Source organism: Sphaerodactylus townsendi, linkage group LG07 (assembly GCF_021028975.2).
Source record: "Sphaerodactylus townsendi isolate TG3544 linkage group LG07, MPM_Stown_v2.3, whole genome shotgun sequence".
NCBI classification, from domain to species: Eukaryota; Metazoa; Chordata; class Lepidosauria; order Squamata; family Sphaerodactylidae; genus Sphaerodactylus; species Sphaerodactylus townsendi.
The window spans coordinates 104034203-104057180 of NC_059431.1; the positions used below are offsets into that span (position 1 = coordinate 104034203).

Genomic DNA, 22978 nt, shown 5'->3' on the forward strand with positions numbered 1-22978 from the left:
GATTTTACAAGCTTTATAGAATGCCAGCAATTTGGGAGTCTTCCCCACCACCACCACCACCACCACCACCACCACCACAGGCCACTCCAAAGGACGGATGGCACCAGAGGAGAAGCCTCTGTCTGGGTAACTGTTTTATGCCCATGCAAGGGTGGAAATGGATGGAATGGAGTCACTGCACAGGTGTGTACAGGAAGAGGTCTTCTTTCAAGACTTAGCGGGTTTTTTTGGTCGCCATCAAGTCATAACTGACTTTTGGAGATGCTGTAGGGTTTTCTAAGCTTGAGAAGTTGAGATGTGGTTTCCCATTACCTGCATAGCGACCCTGGACATCTTTGATGGTCTCTCATTCAAATACTAATCAGGACTGACCCTGCTTAGATTCTGAGATCTGACACAATTGGGTTAGCCTGGGCTATCCAGTACAGGGCCTAGAATTAGATACTGGGTTTGGAAGAGCTTAAGTTGACTGGACCTTCTACAGATTATTTGGTACAAGCAATCTTTGCAGGTAAGAGCAAATTTCAGCTGTGGCAGAACCTGTGACCACCTTGATCCTGAGAGCCAATGTGGTGTAATGGTTAAGAGGGGTGGACTTCAGTCTGGAGAATGAGGTTTGATTCCCCAGTTCTCCACATGAACGATGGACTCTAATCTGGTGAACTGGGTTTGGTTTCCCCAGCTCCACCACAAAAAGCCTTCTGGGTGATCTTGGGCTAGTCCCAGTTCTCTCAGAACTCTCTTGGCCCCACCTATCTTTCAAGGAGTTAGTTGTGGGGAGAGGAAGGGAAGGTGATTGTAAACTGCTTGGGGACTCCTTAAAAGTAGAGAAAAGTGGGATATAAACAATTCTGCTGCTGCTGCTATGGTGCTGTACAGAGGCTAAAGAAGAAGATATTTGAAGAGACTTTGTTTCTAAGAAACTAATTGTTTTATTCAGTGTCACTAAAACAGTACTTAATTTTAAGATTGTGGTAGCACACAACCATCACCCGCATTTTATTTATGGATTAACTCAGTTTTTCCCAACCTTTTCGTCGCAGTACCCTTGACCTTGCTCTTCATGTCTCATATCTCATTTGAATTTTTTTTGCATTTTAAAATGGTTTTTTCCTTTTTTGGCCTGTAGGTGGGGGGAGTGGCATGCAGGGGGAGGGGAGGGAAAGCAGCGTTGTGCCTAAATTCGACATGGATTTGGGGGGATTTAAAGGGAAAGCTTCCTTTAAATCTACCCCCCCCCCAATCCACACCACATTTAGGCAAATAAAACAATGCTGTTTTAAATGTTGTTTAAAGGAAGCCCATGAGGTTTCCAAACCCCCCTCCCCCCGCCCCTTCAAAATCCATTTGATTCTGGGGGGGGGGGCAGGCGGTAGCATTGTCAGGGTACCCTGGGACGTGCTCATGGTACCCCAGGGTACCACAGAACCCTGGTTGAGAATCACTGGATTAACTGGTTGGGTGGCACATGATTAAACCAGCTACAGCCCCTTCTGTCGATCAACAGCTAGAACTTTTTGTAATATTTCTATGGTTGCCAGGGTGTCTTAAAGAGAGAACTTTCTCTGGTCTTGCGATGTTTTGGGTTCTGTTCCTGACTTGCCATCTTGTCTCTTTCGAGGGTATCAAAATCTTGTCTCTGGCTGAGTTTGTGTAGCATATAATGAGGAAGCCTTATTATAACATTGCTATAATATTTAAAGTGCAACATTCCAATCTACTTAACTGCAACAGACAAAACTGATTTGCCTGTAAACATCACCTACTTTATATTTTTAAAAGTGTAAAATTCACCCAGGATTAGAGGAGAGTATGAATTTTCATGCCTGCAGCGACACCTGCAGCATATCATAGGACCACCACTGATGTACAGTTACGATTATGAATGGGTTTCCTTACAAAACGGTACTGTGACAATCTCTTGACTCTGAAACATCCATTACTGGCATTATGCTGGCTTAAGCCACCAGATGAGCCCAGCCTGCTTGAAAGCACATACAAATATAGCGGGCATTTATATAGGGCTTTCCAGTACTAAGTGTTCCAAAAACTTCACGAATTCTATCTGTGTAACCCTTACAATCATTTTGTAAAACAGTCCAATATTATTTCTTTATGGGGTGGGTAGAGAGAAGGATTGGCCAAGGTGACATTTGAGCCTGGCTGTTCTCGGCTCACTCTTGCACATTTTCTATACGTTAACATTTCTACCCTACAACTCACTTGCTCTTGGAGTAACCTAGCCTTGCTGATCTGCTGTTGTTCCATAGCATTCATGTAACGAGAGGCAAGAGATATGCTTGTTCTGTACACATTTGTACTAGCAGAGTATATCCTCACATAGGTCAGCAGTAAATGTATGGGAGATCTTAAGTGGCTGGCAAGTCTGTGGGCGGGAATCCACTGCCCACCTCTCTGCTGTGGGTGAACTTCTGTTGACGGAATGTCTGGTGCTTGAGAGATCATTTTTGGGTGGGTTCTTGTGAGCATACCTGAGTAAAGTTGCATTATGATTTGCATCCCATGAAGATGTTTGCAAGGAGTAGAAAGGGATAGACATAAAGGACCGTGCTCTTATTGTGGTTGCATTGCTTTCTGCTTATTTTAAGTATTTTGGGATTATTTTCATTTATTGTTATATTTTCTGAATTACTGTATGTACTCTAGTATAAGCCAAGGGGGACTTTTTCAACATAAAATTGTGTTGAAAAAGTCGGCTGATACTCGAGTATATACGGTAAATCATTACATCAACACTGGACCACAAAGTGTGTATCAGCCAGGAGAATGTAATTTTTTTCCCAAGTAAATGGATTCTTTGCGTGGTTGGGTTCTATAAATATTACACGTATTACAGAACTTTCACCAGTCAGTACTGAAGAAATAATTTCTCTCCCTCTCATTGTTCTAGTTGTACTAAGAACTTTGCTAACAATTGAGATTTCAAAACATTAAAAAACATTTTTTTAAAAATTGCTTAATTGACAGTGGAGGTTTAAACTTGTTAAAGTCCTGGGTAAATAGATATTTATAAAAGGCTAGATATGATAATTGACAGTCCCTTGAGTGTCTTTAGTAGCCTTGCTTTGAATAAAAGTTTGAATGCCATTGGTTTTCCCCCTAGTTATTTTCATCCTCTCCAAAGCTTTTATTCTCGAAAATAGGTATTTGATTTTGATTGTTAGAGATCTGTGTAAGAGTCTCTTTTGTAACGTGCCATTCAAAGTTTCCTTTCCACTTCTTTCTGAAAAGGGAGAAATAGCAGATGCAGGAATCAAACTGTGTTGGAAATTAGAGAAGTGATTGACACTAGAAGATCGTTTATAAGGAGATTACTAGGAGAAAAAATGCATGTTTACATCGGGTGTTGGGCAAGAGAGGTGCCGGCGCATCAGCTGATTTTGCTGGTTGAAAGCTTTGCAGAGGTCTTGACGCGAATGTCCTTGAGCTACGCCCCTTTACTCCATTTTAAAGGAGGGCGTGATTAAGTCAAGGTTGCTTTTCTTGCCATGTCTAACGCTGGGTTTATGTGTCGTAGTTGAGGCGCAGAGGGTGTTAAGTGCCTGCAGGTGCCCTGGCCCAGGCAGAAGATGTTTTGATGGAACCTTTCACAATGTCTGCCATTTACCTGGCTCGCTAACTTGGTTAGCAGTCGCTCTGGTCCAAGTGATTCATAATTCACTCAAGGACACCTTTACATTTTCCCATCCTTCCTAAAAAATTTTTATGCACAAAAAAGAACGAAAATGAGTTTTTAAAGGAAGGACTAAAGTGAAGGTTGTGTCGTGTTAAGCTTCTTGGCAACCAGGAGTTGTCTCTTTTAGTGACTTGTGAGATTGACATAACCCTCCTCCCCCCTGCCAAAAAAACCCAGCCTTACGTTGAGTTTGACACTCCTTTTAAGTTTCAACCAACTCTTCCTTTGATGCCATTGCAATGTGATTTTCCCTTCTGTCACCTGTGGCAGCCAATGGGAGAAGTAATAATGACAACAGGGGATGAAGTAGGCTATAGCAGACATTATGGGAGGGCAGGAAGACCCAGTAGAGGTCTGTACTTTGAAAATTATAGTTCTACCCAAGAAACCAGAGACGGTGCTGAACTTGTATGGAGTGGGGGAAGGTTTTGGAATCGTCAATTCATTTTGTCCTGAAAATCCTTCTTTCAACTTGGCTTCTCACATGTGCAAATCAAGCCCATTGGTTTTTTAATTGCTGCTGAATCGTTCTTTCACTTGCATGTTCCCATAAAACGAGCATGTCTTTCAACATTGTTAAAATAACTCAACATTATTGTATGAGTCGATGGTGTAAGAGACATGTCTGCCTTGTATACAGAAACACGTGAACATAACATAAATTTATCTTTTAAAAACTGTAGAAGGAAGTTGGGAATGAAGAACTAGAGCAGGGGTCTTCAACCTGCAGCTCTCCAGATGTTCATGGACTACAAATCCATGGCCATGCTGGCAGGGGCTGATGGGAATTGTAGTCTATGAACGTCGGGAGAGCCGCAGGTTGCAGACCCCTGAACTAGATCAAACAACCAATATTTTAAAAAGTTTTAGGGAACATTGGCTCATCCCTAAGGTTGAGATTGGGGTGAGGGAGAATTCAGGATTTCTCAACATAATATGAAACTTCACTTGGATTTCCTTAGATTGCTGAGGCTTTTTGGAAGAAGAGGCACGCTATTTTTTAAAGATTTGGGCCTTCAGGTCACTTTGTATGTCACTGCATCCTTGGTAGAAGAACAAGAACAGCAGCCATTTGATGACAAATTCAGAATAATCATGCACTGCAGCGTGTTCATAGGTTATGCCATTCACACAGCAGATGGGAGACAACAAAGTATGCTGAATGTTAGGTAGAGGCCATGGCACAACGGTAGCACATCTACCATATAAAAGGAGATCAGGTAGTGATAGAAATAGAAGAGATAGAAAAAGTGCAGAGAAGGACAACGAGGATGATTGAGAGATTGGAGCACCTTCCTTATGAGGAGAGGCTGCAGCGTTTGGGACTCTTTAGTTTGGAGAGGAGACGTCTGAGGGGGGATATGATTGAAGTCTATAAAATTATGCATGGGGTAGAAAATGTTGACAGAGAGAAATTTTTTCTCTCTTTCTCGCAGTACTAGAACCAGGGGCCATACACTGAAAATGCTGGGGGGAAGAATTAGGACTAATAAAAGGAAACACTTCTTCACGCAACGTGTGACTGGTGTTTGGAATATGCTGCCACAGGAGGTGGTGATGGCCACTAACCTGGATAGCTTTAAAAGGGGCTTGGACAGATATATGGAGGAGAAGTCGATGTATGGCTACCAATCTTGATCCTCCTTGATCTGAGATTGCAAATGCCTTAACAGACCAGGTGCTTGGGAGCAGCAGCAGAAGGCCATTGCTTTCGCCTCCTGCATGTGAGCTCCCAAAGGCACCTGGTGGGCCACTGGGAGTAGCAGAGTGCTAGACTAGATGGACTCTGGGAGTAGCAGAGTGCTAGACTAGATGGACTCTGATCCAGCAGGCTCTTTCTTATGTTCTAAGTGTAGGAAATAACTCAATTGGAGAGCTGGATAGACCAATAGTGTGACTCAGTATAATGCAGCTCCATGTGATCATGCTTCCTAGAGTGGATCAGGAAGAGTTGTGGTTAACATTCTTTCTAGTGTGCTCATTGTCTGTGTACATAGAGGTGTTGTTCCATAAAAGAATGTTAGAGGAATATTAGAAATGCACACATCACATTCATTGTGTGAATTGCACAATCCAAGGTCATTTATTTTGTATAGCTTCTTTTGAGAGTAGATATCTGACTTTACCAGTAGGCTCAATCTAAATAGGAAATATGATTTTGGTCTCTAGCTGGAGTTGCCATATTTATTGTATTGGGTTTCTTTTGCTGTCATAAACTAGCAAGAGCCCAATAGTAGATGCTTCTATGTGGCCCCATCTTCGACTACTCTGAAGATCCTCCACTGGAATTTCTAGGCAAAGAGACACACGACTTCTTCCACATAATTGTGAATGATTGCCCTAGCCCTGTACAGCTGTTCAAAGAAATTCAGTAGTGACCCTGAATGTTTGAGCTGGGCCAAAGGGATTCCCTTTGTTTGGCAGCAGATATACTAAAATTGGAAGTGTCAGATTAATTATTGAACAGAAGTTCTGCAGACAGCAGTTTAATGATGCACAATGGTGAGATGTAATATTCCTGCTGCACTGAAATTCATACAGGTACGAAATAGAGAGGGCACGTGGTACAAGCAATTACAAAATGCCACAAAAAGGGGGAAACTGAGTAAGCATGCACAAAAAGTTATACAGTCAATTTTATTCGTAAGTAGTACCAGTGCATAGCATTTGAATATCTAGTTTACTCAGGAGTAGAATCACATGACCATCTTACTCAAAAGTAATTCCAATTCATGGCAATTAAATACCTAATTTACTCTAGAGTAGTGTCCATATAAATTACCCCTAGTACAAACCAATAAACAATCACTGGGGGGTGGTGTGGTTTCCAGGCTGTAAGAGGATCCTTTGAAGATGCCGGCCACAGATGCAGGTGAAACGTCAGGAGAAAATGCTGCTAGAACACGGCCATGCAGCCCGGAAACCACACAACCCCCCCAGTGATTCCAACCATAAAAGCCTTCGACAATACAATCAACAGTCCATAAGAATATATCATAGGATATCAAAACAAATCCGTGTCTGCTTGCTTATAAGTGTGCTCTTCAGTTGTCAATTTATGTTATATAAACAATGGAGTCAAGAATTACAATAGCCCTCCTTTGTCTGCATCCTTAATAGTGATTCTGGAGTCAGCTGACAATTGTTTAATGATCTTCTCTGATTGCTGTGACAGATTATACCAGTGGTGGCGAACCTATGGCACGGGTGCCAGAGTGGGCACTCAGAGCCCTCTCTGTGGGCACGTGCAAACAGAGTGCCCCCACACACATCTAGGCTGGCCTGGGCCACTGGGATTGATTATTAGCATTAAACCTAAGACCTAGTTTTGGGGAAGCAGTGTAGGTAACCCTGTTAAACCCCACTGATTTTCATGTGAAGAACTAAAGCGTGATCCTTTACCTGGGAGTAAGCTCAGTTGCTGGCAATGGGGCTTGCTTCTGAGTAAAATCTCAGATTTTACATTTTCAATGGGTGGTATTGAGGGATGTTGAAAAATTAGGGAGGAAATCAGCAACATAGATGGTATAATCTGTCACAGCACTGAGACACGTGGCAACACTGACAAACGTGAATGAGCCCGGAGTCTTCCCTAGTACGCCAAGTGAAAAATTTTTTTTTTCATAAAGGACAAAATCCAAACTGTTGTAAACAACCCCGTTTGATAAGTGTGACTGAGAACTTTCTTAGATCTCCCCATCAAAGTGGAATGAAGAAATAGAAATGAAACATGCTGTACCTGAAATAGAAATAAGAGCAGCCTTTAGTATTTCGTACCTTTCAAAAGGAAATTGCAGTACAGATTTATAAACCTGGCTGAGGGAGCAACTCTGGGAACTATAGCTCAGTAAATAATAGCTCAGTGAATATAGAGGGAGCTCCTACATACAAATTGTATTACCCTAATGGAGTGACAATTCCCAGCCTTCTTTTGGGGTCCAGATAACAATTTACCCTCGTTTTCAACCCATGTTTGAATCTGTGCTGTTGTTTTGGGCAAAGTGGTCCGATGAACAAGGTTCACGAATAACACTTTTTGTATCTCTACACACCACATGTTCTTTCACTTTTCAGGATCAAGAATATGCGTGGAAGCATTTTGGCAGAAAAGTATTCTTATGTCTCAGAATGTTTCATAGGTTTTTTTTTTTTTTGCTGTCAAATTCCTGCAAGTATACATCCAGCTGAGAACAAATTATATTGGATAGACAGGAAACATCTTGAAACGGAGGAGATGAAATAATACTTGGTAAAATTAAATATTTCTAAATCGGCAGGACCAGATGACCCCCCCCCCCCCCCCCGGCTTCTAAAGGAACTAGCACAGGATACAACGGGATCACTAGCCATGACTTTTGAAACCTCATGGAGAACAGGTGAGACACCAGAGGACCGGAGAGAACTAGTAATATTTCAGAGGATAAGAGCAGAGTTTTAGGACATTGTTCACTCAATTATGACATGCATGTCGCCACTTCAGAAAGTGCTGTCATATTTCAGTGGGACCAAGAAAGAAAGCCCAGGAGGGTCCCCGTGATTTCTAAGGAAAAGGTGCATAGACTTCAGGATCAAAGCCTTCCTCTTGCCCCAGTACAGAGATCCTTAAGGGGTGGGTGGGTTATGGACAAACTGATTCTGTGACATCTGCCAGTGGACCAGAATCAGTAAGCCAACTGAAGTTGATAGATGGTCTGTAGGCAGAACTAATTTTTTAAAGTATTTCATGTACATCCTGCCTTTTTCCCCAGTGAGGACCCAAAAAACGAACATTCTTCTCTCCTCTGTTTTATTCTCCTTTATATTTGCACAACAACCCTGCAAAGTAGGTTAAGACTGAGAGTGTGTGATTGGTCCAAGGTCACTCAGGAAGCTTCCATGGCAGAATGGGGCTTCAAACCTGGATCTTAGTCTGACACTCTAACCATTTCACCATGCTAGCTCTCTTGTTGTTAGCAATAGTTTCCTCTCCCCTATAGCATAGTAATGAAAGGTACAATATAGTGCCCTCCTTTCATGTTTCTCTCTTCCCTCCTATAATAGCCAATATTGTGGGGAAAGGGGCAGAAAAATGCATCCTACCGCCTACCTCCCAAATTGTCTGGTATGCAGAGATATTCAGGAATCCAATTTCTTTTTTGTGATATCAGATTCTGCAATATTTGTGGTGAGTCTTGACGCAATATTGAAAGCGACATGAACACCTTTCGTCCCGTCTCTAGGCCAGTTGATGAGCCGAGATCTTGTAGCTTAGCAAAACTCTTCTTTTGGACAGCCGTAGAGGTTGGAATTGCTTTCGACAGGAAACCTTGGTGTGTTTGTTGCTGGAAGTGTCCTAAGAAGTGGAAGTATAGTGGACAGTGTTTTGACTGTTCTATTTATTTGTCAATATTTTAACCTCACCTTATACGGAGGTCTCTGGGCAGCTCACAGTAAAGTTAAAACAATAAAACGTTCAATAAAAGCATCATAAATAAAACAATAACACTAAAACAAGATGATAAAAATATCCTGAACCACCACCACCACCACCCCCGGATATTAACCCCAACCCCCAGTCCCTCACCCCCACTCCCCAGGCCAGCAGCTGTAGAGGGGCTTCGAGGGAGGCTAAAAAAATCTTCACCCTGTGAATCTCTAAGGAGAGATTGTTTCAGAACCTGGGGGCCATCATGGAGAAAGCCCTGCCAAGTTTTAGCTTTCCCTTTCGTATGACATGGTATTTTCATTGGAATTTTTGAAGTTGCTAGGGGAGTTTTTTGCCTTGGTCAAAAGGTTGTCAGGCTGGAGCCTAGTACCCAGGGGAACTGGGTCTGCAACGAAGGGAGGGGGAGGGGAGGACAATGATGGACTGTTACTTTCATTTTGCTAGGAAACCAAGTAGGGGTGCCCAGGGTCAGGTGGCTGCCTTATCTCACTGTGCCTTGGCCTTGAGTCGGTCTTACATTCCTTCCAGCTATGCTGTGTAGTTTGGGGAGAGCGCGGGAAGATGGGAGGGGGGAGTGTGGCTGTGGGATCGATCCATCGGGGTTTGGGAAAGACAACTTCAGAATCGGCTTTCGTTTTCCTGTCTGCTGCTGTCTGCCAATAAAATCTTTCGAACCTACCGTTACTGAGTCTGAATTGGTCTCAGATCCGGGACTTCACAAGGGCATGTTGAAATAAAGAGCATCTCATCAGCCATCTTCTATCTATGTTCGTTCAGTTTTGTTTTTCGTTGAGTTTTGTTTTGACAGGAACCCAAATCAGTTGTGAGAACCTGTGGCTTTCCTTACAACTAGTATTACTAATTGCATGGAACCAGATTGAACTGATGGTTTTCGTTATGTTGCTGTTTTGTTACCTCTTTTTCCAAATTTTGATTTTGTTAGTTGTAACAGTTTGCAGACAGCGGGTGTAGAGACTAGTGATGTGAAGTTTAATTTATACTATCACAATCACGACAGAATTCTCCAAGTGGGAAAGGTACCAGTGGTGGGATCCAAAAATTTTAGTAACAGGTTCCCATGGTGGTGGGATTCAAACTGTGGCGTAGCGCCAGTGGGGCTGGGTGGGGCATGACGGGGGCGTGGCGGGGCATTCCTGGGTGGGGCTGTGGCAAGGACGCAGCCGCTGCGCCGGTCCTTGGGCGGGAAACGAATGCACGCAGGCGCAGGCTGCCACGCACGCCGGTGCACCTCCTGCTAGACTGCTTCAAGTTCTGCGCGCTACTGCTGAGAGGAGGGGCGTAACTAAGGCAAAAATCACGTGGCAAAATCACCAATTAGTAACCCCCTCTCGGCACACACAAATAATTAGTAACCTACTCTCAGGAACCTGTGAGAACCTGCTGGATCCCACCTCTGAAAGGTACTATACTTAATGAAACACTCATATTTGCTGAGGGCTCATCAGTTCACATTCTGTTCACATGCTGTAGTGACTGTACAGACACCCTGCGTGTATATGCATACATCTGCTTATAAGAAACAGCCATGCAGGTGTTTAATATAAAATGAAAATTATTCAATGGACCTATGAAGAAAAATCAAGAGATTGTACATGTATTTGCAATAACTTGTGAATTGAGCTAGTGAACATGCTTTTTTTTCCTGCAGGAAACTTGTAAAGGGTGAGTCATGAAAGTGAATCCTTAAATGACTGTATGTATGTCACCGGAAGCCCTGATCCGGTTGAGAGTCTCCAGATACATTTGAGAATGTGTGCGTCACGTTTTCTCGTGTGTATTTTTACTGCAGGAAGATCTACTGTATCTGCGGTAGTCATATGTCTCATATAAAGGGGGAGGTACTTTTTCACAAAAGAACGGAATTTTGAGAGGGAAATGAAACCCCTTGGTAACTATAATAAAAGACTTTCAGTGGAAAATGAGAATGAATTTAAAAAATAAATAATATCCCGGCTCTTTTAAAGACTAATATGTGTATTGTTTATAGCTTTTTTGTGGGCTCAAGGCTTTTATGGACTGAGAAATATTTTTGAACGGGTGAGCTTGGCTTCCTGCATTTTCATTTCCCCTTCCCTTCATGCATGTGGTAAAGTGGACCATAGCTCATAAAGAACATTCCACAATATATCTGCTCTTCTTTAAGATATTCTTACCAAATCAGACCAATGTGATTACTTCTTAGTAAAAGCAGAATTGTGCATCAAAAGAGGAAATAAGATGCTGGAAATATTGATGTATTGTTTTACATGCCCCCACTGTCTGACAATGGGCAGGTGCAATAGTCCCTCTAATAGTTCCCCAAGACTGAGCGGGACTCTCCAACTACTGAGCGGACCTGGGAGAGCTCCCTCTACTGGGTGGCCCCTTATCTGCACGGCACCAATACAGTGGCTGCATGGCTGCTCATTTGGGTGGCTTCTTCTTCTTCTTCTTCTTCTTCTTCTTCTTCTTCTTCTTCTTCTTATTATTATTATTATTATTATTATTATTATAATTAATTAATTAATTAATTAATTAATTAATTAATTAATTAATTAATTAATTAATTAATTAAATTTAGTATACCGCCCTATCCCCGAAGGGCTCAGGGCGGTGTACAGATAAAACATCAGCCACAATTACAGAGAACATTGGGCAAGTGCAAACCTAGGAGAAGGCCTTTTCAGTCATGGCACAAAAGCTCTGGAACTGTGTCCCCAAGGGACAGTAATGTGTCCCTTTCTGTTGCCGTCTTCCACCAGTGTGTAAAGATTTTGTTGGTCTCGTTTGGCATTTCCTCAGTGATCCTTTCTTCTTGACCCGTGTTGTGATTGCTATTTTTATGTGTTTGTAAATATTTTAGATCTATTTTTAATTGTTTATTGGTGTGTGTGTTGGGGAGGTTGAATTTAATGGTTTTAAAATGTGATTTCATGGTGTGCGTTTTAAACTGTTAGCTGCTTTGGGGGCCCTTGTGAGGGCAGAAGGATGGGATATAAAATCTGTAAAATAAAAATACTAGCAAAGGCCCATGACAGACGTGCATAAAATACCTGAAAGTCTGGCCCAGCTCTTTTGGGGATTCATATTTAGGGCGGGTCTTTATTGGGTCCCTTGCTGTAATTCTGGTTATATGTAGGCTTGGACAAGAGTTTTAAAAGCTGCTGAGAGTCAGGCATGGCACATTTCAAGGAAGTGTACAGCATCTAAGCGAAGAGTCCTGCTTTTCTTCTTGGGCTCTGGGCACGAACTATTACCATGACAAAAGGGGATTATTGACTTTCATAGCCATGCTGCCTTTGATTCGAGGATCGCTTTGATTCAGGGCAGCAGCCTCTCTTTGCAAGACACAAGGCCCGGGTCTCCTGCTTCAGGTGAAAGGGGTGGGTTGGGGGAATAGAGTAACGAATCAATTGTGCGAGTGTCTGTCAGACTGAAGGGCTCAAGTGAGAATGGCAATCCGAAGCTATGCCGGGGGAACAATTAAAAACAAATTGTCTGCCCAGCCAGTCCTCCTGAGGCAAGGAAGATGTTCTCCCTCAGCTATAATTCAAGGGCCTGAATGCCTCTCCAAACTGAGAGCTGAGAAGAAACAAACACAAAAACACCGCATACGCGCATACACACACACACACACACACAGAAGATGAGGCAAATGGATCGAACAGATGTGGGCGCTTTTGTTGAGAGGCCTCAGAGGCTAGCGGGGTGGCGATAGGCTAATTTGAGGCACATAATGCCAGATCCCTTTCATATGCAGAGCAGCGCTTTGATCCAGCTCGGATGAAAGTGGTGAAAAGTGGAGAGGATGGCTGGGGGTCTTTTGTCTTTGACAAAAAAGGCATCTGCCGGGCTGTAGCCCCCCCACCCCCACCCCCTCTGCCTAGCAGGCTGCTCCAACAATGCTGGCAAAGGGGACGAGGGTCCCCCCCCAAAAAAAACCCACCCTATCCTGACAGCCAACAAAATTTCAAACAGGAGAAAGAGGCCCAAAGCAACACGTTGACTACAGAGCTTAATCAATTTTTTCTATGTTACTAAAAATCGGTGTGAAGGTGTGTAGTGGAGATGGGGGTGGGGGTGGGAATAACACTGGAAAATGGTATGCTAAGAGTGGTGAGGGAGTTTCCAATAAAGTTGTTACTTTTGTTCTCCAGCTACATCCTTTTAGAAGGTGCTTTGATGTTGGGCGTGAATGCTTTTGAGCGCGGCTTGGGCATCCTGGTGTGGGCGATAGGGGGCTGAGAAATATTTTTGAAAGGGTGACCAACTTGGCCCGGCTTCCTGCAAGCCATCCTGAGGAAGGTTTTTGGAATAACAAAAAAACACTGAGCAACGCAGGGGAGCAGAAATTGGTATTCAACACAGTTTGTCAGCGAGGGGCAAAATAACCCCGCCGAACGCCAACAGCCGTGGACGTACTCTGCTTAGCCGGTGCGCGTTTTCCAGCTGGCTCCCTCTTCTCAGCTAACTTCCACCTTCCGTAATAACAAATAATAGTTCTGCCTTCATGGACGTGACACGCTGACTTTTTTTGGACAAGGAGAGTGGGAGCAAATTTTCCACCAGCGCAAAAGCCTACTCTCCGTTTTGCCCTGAAGAAAGTGTTTCTTCAGGATCAACATGTATGAGTTCTTTTTAAAAAATCAGAAATAGTAGGGATGCTCCTGGACCCATTTTTGTCCTGCAAACAGATTAGTATTGTTGTGAAGAATATTGTCGTGGAATATTGTGAACAGTTCTGGGCACCGCAGCTCAGAAGGGATATTGACCGGCTGGAGCAGGTCCAGAGGAGGGCAACCAAAATGGTAAAGGGTCTGGAGTCCATGCCTATGAAGAGGCTTAGGGAGCTGGGGATGTTTAGCCTGGAGAAGCGAAGGTTAAGGGGTGACATCAGTGGTGGGATCCAAAAATTTTAATAACAGGTTCCGATGGTGGTGGGATTCAAACAGTGGCGCCGCCACACACACGCACCTCAAGTCTGCATGTTCAGGTCATAGTAAGGAGAGAACATTCCTGGATATGCTAAATGACTGTGGCTTAGAGCAGATGGTTGTAGAACCAACCAGGGGAGATGTGATCCTAGATCTAATTCTATGTGGGACCCAGGACCTGGTGCGGGAAGTCAGTGTTGTTGAGCCGATAGGGAACAGCGACCACAATGCTGTCAGATTCAGTATCTCTGCATGCGAACAAGTGACAACTACTAATGTAGTTACATTTGCCTTCAGAAAGGGAAATTTCTCAAAGATGAGGGGGATAGTGCGCAGGAAGCTGAAAGGGAAAATCAAGAGAGTCAAAAATGTCCAAGATGCTTGGAGGTTATTTAAAAACACAGTCTTAAAAGCTCAGCTGGAATGTGTTCCACAGGTTAGAAAAGGCAGCACCCAGTCCAAAAGAAAACCACCATGGTTAACAAGGGACGTTGAGGAAATTATTAGGAAAAAAAAGATGTCTTTTAGAAAATGGAAGTCCAACTTAACTGATAAAGAATACCAGAGAGAACACAAATGGTGGCAAAAGAGAAGCAAGTTAGCTGTAAGGGAGGCAAAAAAGGATTATGAGGAACGCATGGCTGTGAACATCAAAACCAGCAACAAACAGTTCTTCAAGTACATCAAAAGCAGGAAGCCAGCAAGGGAAGCGGTAGGCCCGTTAGATGACAAAGGAACAAAAGGTGTGCTAAAAGATGACAGGGAGATTGCAGAGAAGCTGAATGAATTCTTTGCATCTGTCTTCACCCAAGATGAGGTGAGGAACATTCCTGCACCTGAACCAAGCTTCTTAGGAGGCGAATCCGAGGAACTAACAAAGATAGTGGTAGACGAGGAAGAAGTTCTGGCAGCCATTGATAAACTAAATGCTACCAAATCCCCTGGCCCAGATTGCATTCACCCAAGAGTTCTTAAAGAGCTCAAGCATGAAATTGCTGATGTTCTCACTTTAATATGCAACTTATCCTTGAAATCAGGCTCCATCCCTGAAGACTGGAAGATGGCCAATGTCACACCAATCTTTAAGAAAGGATCTGGGGGGACCCGGGAAATTACAGGCCAGTCAGTTTGACATCTGTTCCTGGTAAATTAATAGAATCTGTCATTAAAGATAAAATTATAAAACATGTAGAAAAGCAAGACCTGCTGAGAAAGAGTCAGCATGGCTTTTGCAGAGGCAAATCCTGTCTTACAAACTTACTAGAGTTCTTTGAGGATGTAAATAGGCATGTGGATAAGGGGAACCAGTGGACATTGTCTACTTGTATTTTAAAAGGCTTTTGACAAAGTTCCTCACCAGAGACTATTGAGAAAACTCAGCAATGAAGGAATAAGAGGGGAAGTCCTCCTATGGATTAAAAACTGGTTGAGAAACAGGAAGCAAAGAGTGGGTGTAAATGGGAAATTCTCACAATGGAGAGATGTGGGGAGTGGTGTCCCCCAAGGATCCGTATTGGGACCAGTGCTCTTTAACCTATTCATAAATGACCTGGAAGTAGGGGTGGGTAGCGTGGTGGCCAAGTTTGCAGATGATACCAAATTATGTAGGGTGGTGGAGAACCACAAAGGATTGCGAGGAGCTCCAAGCGGACCTTGATAAATTAGGTGAGTGGGCTAAGAAATGGCAAAATGCAGTTCAATGTAGCAAAATGTAAAAGTGATGCACATAGGGGCAAAAAAATCCAAACTTCACATACACGCTACAGGGTCAGTGCTATCAGTCACAGACCAGGAAAGGGATTTGGGCGTCTTAGTTGATAGTTCCATGGGAATGTCAACTCAATGTATGGCAGCTGTGAAAAAGGCAAACTCTATGCTGGGGATAATTAGGAAAGGAATTGAGAATAAAACTGCAAAGATTGTCATGCTCCTTATATAAAGCACACGTGGTGCACCGCACTTGGAGTACTGTGTTCAGTTCTGGTCACCACATCTCAAAAAGGATATTGAAGAGATTGAAAAAGTGCAGAGAAGGGCAACGAGGATGATTGAGGGACTGGAGCACCTTCCTTATGAGGACAGGCTGCAGCGTTTGGGACTCTTTAGTTTGGAGAGGAGACGTCTGAGGGGGGATATGATTGAAGTCTATAAAATTATGCATGGGTAGAAAATGTTGACAGAGAGAAATTTTTCTCTCTTTCTCACAATACTAGAACCAGGGGGCATTCATTGAAAATGCTGGGGGGAAGAATTAGAACTAATAAAAGGAAACACTTCTTCACGCAACGTGTGATTGGTGTTTGGAATATGCTGCCACAGGAGGTGGTGATGGCCACTAACCTGAATAGCTTTAAAAGGGGCTTGGACAGATTTATGGAGGAGAAGTCGATTTATGGCTACCAATCTTGATCCTCTTTGATCTGAGATTGCAAATGCCTTAACAGTCCAGGTGCTTGGGAGCAACAGCCGCAGAAGGCCATTGCTTTCACATCCTACATGTGAACTCCCAAGGGCACCTGGTGGGCCACTGCGAGTAGCAGAGAGCTGGACTAGATGGACTCTGGTCTGATCCAGCTGGCTTGTTCTTATGTTCTTATGTTCTTAAGTCCCCATTGGGCAGGGAGGTTGCTTTAGTAACCCCTTCTCGGAAAAAATTAGTAACCACTTCTAGAGAAGTTTTGAGAACTGGTTGGATCCCACCTCTGGGTGACATGATAACCATGTTTAAATATTTGAAGGGATGTCATGTCGAAGAGGGAGCAAGCTTGTTTTCTGCTGCCTCAGAGACTAAGACACGGAGTAATGGATTCAAGGTGAAGGAAAAGAGATTCCACCTAAACATTAGGAAGAACTTCCTGACCGTCAGGGCGGTTTGACAGTAGAATTCACTGCCTCGGAGAGTGGTGGAGTGTCCTCCTTTGGAGGTTTTTAAACAAAGGCTGGATCAGCATATGTCGGGAGTGCTTTGATTGGGTGTTCCTGCATTGCAGGAGGTTGGACTTGATGGCCCTTGGGGTCTCTTCCAAATCTATGACTCTATGATTCTAAGAGTTCTTTATTTTTTTAATTCAATCCACCTTGCACAGCTGTTGTCTTTCTCCTGGACTCAAACTCATCTATTCACACCGATCCCCAAAGCTTTGTAACCTCCAGAGTAGACTACTAGATAGCTTTGAAATTTTATTCTGTGCAAAAAGTGGTCATCCATGGGTTATCTGGGACAAACCAGTGTGAACCTACCAAAGTGGTTTTATAGCCACTGTTCTTGGCTGCCCGTTTGTTTCTGGGCTCAGTTTGAGGTACTGATTCTTAGCTTTTTTGAATTCCTTTATGGCCTGCGATCTGCCTATTGGATGGACCACGTCTCAGTCAATGGCGTATCTAGGGAAAATGTACCCTGGTGCAAAATCTGAGTTTTCCGCCTCCACCCCGTATGGGCGGCCGCCCTCCCCCATCAGTGTATGGAGTATGAAGTCAGTATATTGACTTGGGGGGAAGGAGGAGGGGTGTGGGGGGCAATTTTTCCACTAAATGGCCACAGCCTGGGTACATTTGACCCCTGGGTGGTATGGCCTTGGTCTCAGTGGATCACTTTCTGTCAGCCCCTTTTTGCTGTGACGCCCCTTAGCAGTGTTTGATCATCTCTAGCTCTCTCAGTTGTGTTCTCAGGGTGCTGAGGAAGCCACTATCCTTGAGAGCCTTTTAGGAAGTGTGGCAGACCAATTCTTTGTAGAAGAACATTTCGGGGATGGTTTCGTGCATTTGTTTGTTCATACTGATGGGGATTTTCTGTGTTTGAACTTTGTTGCATGGGTTTGTGGTTGTTGTTTTTAAATCTATATAGCGGGATTACCTTTAATCTGATTTTTGTTATTTTTGTATTAAGACCTCAGGGAGAAAGACAGGCTATAAAGACTTTAAATAAGCAAAGAAATATTATTGTTGCTCCTCTCTCTTGTGATCCAGACAGTGGGAAATGGCAAAAGGCAGTATTGGTAATGATATATTTGGTGTATATTAATGTTAATATCTAACTTTGACCCAATGAAGCTGAACTCAGTGCGACTTCCTTTTGAATAAACATTACGGGCTCAGCCTCCACACAGCATCTTTAGCACAATTTTGCACTCAACTGTGTATGTGGCATTTTGTACTTCGCACCATTATGGGCACAAGCCTCTCTTGTGGTTGGCTTGAGAGCATTTTTGCCCTCACCGGCAAAGGCTGAGGGTGACTTCTTTACAATTCCTGGGTCTCTAGCCTCCAGAGGAGAAAATGGGGGGGGGGGGGGGGCCGGCAGCGGTGAAGTGTTACATCCCATTCAGAGGAAAAGGCAGGGCACGTAGAAAAATTTTGATGTTTGTTTCTTAAGAACACACAGAAAATGATCCAAAAGACTTTCAGATCCCAGATCACTGCAGTGCTGAAGTTTACTCCCTGCCATCTCAATTTTCCCAGAATACCACTTGATTGAAGGGGCAGGGGGATATAAACATTGAAATACAAAACTTATATCAACTATTACGTCCTGTCACAAAGCAGCCTCTCTCCCATCTGGGACTAAGTCGCACTCAAACACAGCAGGAGCTTTCGGGCTCTAGGTTGGTTGGTGTGCGAGGGAATGTATGTGCCAGCCTCTCCTTCTGTGTAATGACTGGCACATGTGCCAAAGGAGCGAGGAAGGGTATACCGGGTGTTGGGATCTCGTTAGGGGCTGCAGCCCTTACGAAATGATGTTTCTAGAATTATAATTACTGTGTCTAACAGCAAAGTCGTTGACCATGCATTACAAAATTGGCAATCCAGGTTTTCTCACAGAGCAGCCAAGCAATTTTGCATACTCACTGATGCAGAAGCATGTGAATGTAAATTTAAACATGGACAGGAGATCCCTAAAGGGCCTTGTGAGGGCAGAGTGTTCTACAAGAGGCATAAAAGGCACGAGAATGTTGTTATAAGTGGGTCCCCAACTTGTAGTACTTTGTATATTATTTAGAGGCAGTGACCTGGATAGTTCCATGCTAGTCTGATCTCGTCAGATCTCAAGCTAAGCAGGGTCGGCCATGGCCAGTAGATGGATGGGAGACCTCTAAGGAATACCAGGGTCATGACATGGAGGCAGGCAATGGCAAACCACCTCTGAATGACCCTAGCCTTGAAAACCCCTCCAGAGGTCGCCATAAGTCGCCTGTTATTTGATGGCAAAAAACCTGTAATTCAGTGATTCAACCAAGAGGTCCTTGATTCAAATCTCTCTCTAGCTATCAACTCTCACCAGAAAACCTTGAGCGAGATACTGTCAGCTTCAACCACCATCTGACCTGTAGAGCTCATACTGATCTCCTATATAGGGCTGATGTAGCACATACTGAGGTGCTTTGAATGCTGGGGAAAAAAGTCTGTATAAATGCTGTTCCTCTTCCTCCTCCCATCTTTAATACAAAAAAAATGAATGTATTTTGGAGACCAACATTCCCTAAAAAGTTTGCATTGGTTACTTTTTCCACCCCCCACCCCCTTCACCCCCTGTTACTACTGACATTTGGGGGGGGAGGGGGGGCTTTTAAAATTTACACACTCAGGAATTTCCCAAGTGATGAAAGTAGGGACTGTAGGTCACTTAACTGTGTACCAAAGATAAACCTTGCACAAAGGGCGCCCTGTTTGAAGCTGCACCTGGTAATCACAATTACCTGATATGATAACATTAGCGACAGCATCTATATTTAGATTTTTATCCCTGCAGAAAACGGCTTCCATTTATAACTGCTATTAGCTTGAACGGTACATCTGTCATAAAGCCACCGCTATTTACAGAACGTTAAAAGAATATCGACTTCTTAACTGCAATCTTATTCACCTCCTTAATAAGCAGGCTTAAGTTTTTACCTCATGCACATTAAAGTAGCCTTACATTATTGTTATCTTTCTGCGGCTATTTAGAAGGGATACCTATTAAGAAATGCCAGCCAGGAGGAGGCCCATTCTACAGAACAGAGGAATAGAGAAACTGTGTGATGCCACTAGAGCAAAGAAGATTTACTATCAAATTAGATGTCGATTTTACAGTGTGTTTTTAATACTGCGGCTTCCTTGACCGGGAACCAACTCCACTTCCATTTGGAAATAGGTCAGCTGACAACAAGAAGTTGAGGTAATTGAACGTGGTCATCCCTAAGCAGAGTTATATACCCTTTAAAGCACATTGACTTAAGTGGCCTCCTAGTGCAGGTTTGGTGACCAAATTGTACATGACGTGAAGTTAGGCTTACTTACAGTATTGTGTATCTTTTCTCTTTCTTAAAATCAGAAAGGGCTCAGGCTGCAATTATATGGAAAACATAGGGTAAAGAGTTTGCTTGTGTTTTTTCGAGCCAAGCTCAACCTTGAAAAAAAAAAATCACACACACAAAAGAACTTACTAGCATGCAGTCAAACTGAGCCCTAGGAGCTGTTTAACCCTTTTCCTTTTGGCCATTTCAGATTCGCCCCTTCCTCTAAGATTTTCAGGGACATGGGGGTACACAGAGAACCTGTGCTCAAGGCAAAATTTGACTTCAGTAGAATACAAAATAATGTGTAGGGTGAGGTCCTTATATGGTGATCTGACCAAGTTCAACCTGTCATGAGGGTCAGGAAAGGGGAAATTTTGCGTCACAAGTTAAACCCTTATTGGAACCGCTCTTGATGTACTAAGGCAGTTATAAACACATTCCCTTGATGGCTCTTCCCATGTAATGGCAGAGTGTGTGTGGGGGGGGGGGGGGGACAAACACAGGTGACCATCTGGTTGTCAGTTTTGTGTGATGAAAACAGCTTGGTGAGGGGAACGCCGCCTCTTCCCTGTCCCTTAAAAATGTAACCTGATTGCTTTTCAAAATTGCACATCCTCAGGTGCTTAACGTATAGTTTGATCCTAGTATTTTAATTTTTAAAATCTGTTATTGTTGAAGAAAGTTAAGTCTTCCTTTCAGCACAACATAAAGGGTTTTGACCCAACATGACCGGTCAGTGTTGTGTTTATAAAAATTCATTTTCATTATTTCAGGCTTCAGTTATTAGCGGTGTAGGTGTGGGTGGTAATCAAGATTTCTTGTCTAACGAGTGAAGGCCTGACAAGGATCTCTTCCTTTTCTTCCCTTCCCCCACCTTAGGTGATCTTTGCATTGAATCAGACTCTTTTACAGCAAGAGAATCTCCGCGCAGGCAGCCTTCAGATTCCTTATACGACAGAGGACCTTATCAAGCATTACAACTGTGGAGACCTCAACTCCATCATCTTCAATCACGACACATCACAGGTGAGTTACTTCCCATGTGGCCCCACTGTCCTCCTAATCAAGTACTCCAAAGGGAAGGAGATTCGAAAAGGAGCAGCAGAGGCGTAGTGGTTAAGAGCAGGTGCATTCTAATCTGTAGGAACCAGGTTTGATTCCCTGCTCTGCCGCCTGAGCAGTGGAGGCTTATCTGGGGAATTCAGATCAGCCTGTGCACTCCCACACATAGCAGCTGGGTGACCTTGGGCTAGTCACAGCTTTTCGGAGCTCCCTCAGCCCCACCCACCTCACAGGGTGTTTGTTGTGAGGGGGAAAGGGCAAGGAGATTGTAAGCCCCTTTGAGTCTCCTACAGGAGAGAAAGGGGGGATATAAACTCTTCTTCTTCTATATCCAAAAGTGTACACTTTGCCATTGAAATAAGGATGTGCGCTTTGTTGTTGTTTTTGAATTGCTGTCCGCATTTTTTCTGTATTTGTTCAAATGCAAGAGCAGGTTTTTTTTCCCACCTCTGTCATTAAAAAATGAGGGAGGGTCATCTTGAATTTGCATACAAGTTACAGTTATGTACAATAAAAATGGTAAAAAGCTTTCTGTGTGTAACTTTTATGAAGAGGTGTCTTCTATATTTAGGATCATCTTCCTTGAAACGTTTTTGTTGAAATTCTGCCATTGGTTGCTTTTGATTACTTAGGCAGGCAGAATCGGAGTTGACCTAGGAGGACGTTTTTTTTTAAATTTAGACTTTATTCAGAAATCATTTCACAATACATTTAAGTTATAACAGTTCAACAGGTATACAACAATGAATAAGAATAAGAAAATATAAAAGACAGAAGAGAGAGAGAGAAAAGAAAAGAATAAGGGGGAAACAGGAGGGAAAGAGGGAAAAAAGAGAAAAGAAATATATCACGACCTCCGGCTAAGATTCCAAATATTAATATATTGTCTCAAGCCTTTACAAAAGTATAATCTCCATGCATCAACATATATTCATATAAGATTTACTAAATACAATTCCATTCTTTATTCATGCTTGAGAAAAAGAAAAAAGAAGGGGAAAAGAAAAACTATTGCCCAGCAAAGAAGAAGAAAATTTTCATCTGATTATCATATTTTAACTTATTATTTTGTCTTGACTCTTGTTGCTGTTGAAGTTTTAATATAAATGAAATCAGTGTGTTTAGTTCTTGACTCAGTTTGAACATTACGTAAAAGCTGTGTTACTTCTGAAAACAGAATCAGCTCCCAGTTAGTCACTGGGTTTGCATTAGCACGTTTCTTTCCTCTAGCCTGGGAGAACATTGCTGGAAAACAGATCAGGGTTAAACCATGATTCTGTATCCACACGTCATACGAAACTGTTGTTGAGATTAACACGGCAGTCCATTAACACGGCAGTCCAAAGCAGAGTTACGCCCTTCTCAGTCTGTTGACTCTAATGGAACTGGTGCGGTGTTAACATGGTTAATAAATCTCCTTCAGGCCCTGATTTCAAATTATGGTTTGATGGAACCTAAGTAACTCACTGTAGCACCAGTTCAGAGAATGTCTTGTCGAAGGCTTTCACGGCCGGAATCACTGGGTGCTGTGTGGTTTCCGGGCTGTATGGCCGTGAGAGAATGCTGCTAGAACATGGCCATACAT

At 43.1% G+C, this 22978-nt stretch overlaps 1 protein-coding gene across 1 annotated transcript in view; it reads left to right on the forward strand.

Annotated features, from left to right (window-relative positions):
* The window catches only part of TRABD2A (TraB domain containing 2A), a 99356-nt gene that overhangs the window by 42190 nt on the left and 34188 nt on the right, over positions 1 to 22978 (forward strand). Inside the window, exon 3 of the mRNA XM_048504474.1 lies at positions 21211 to 21357. Coding sequence (XP_048360431.1) covers positions 21211 to 21357 — 147 coding nt within the window. The remainder of the gene's footprint in view (positions 1 to 21210; positions 21358 to 22978) is intronic.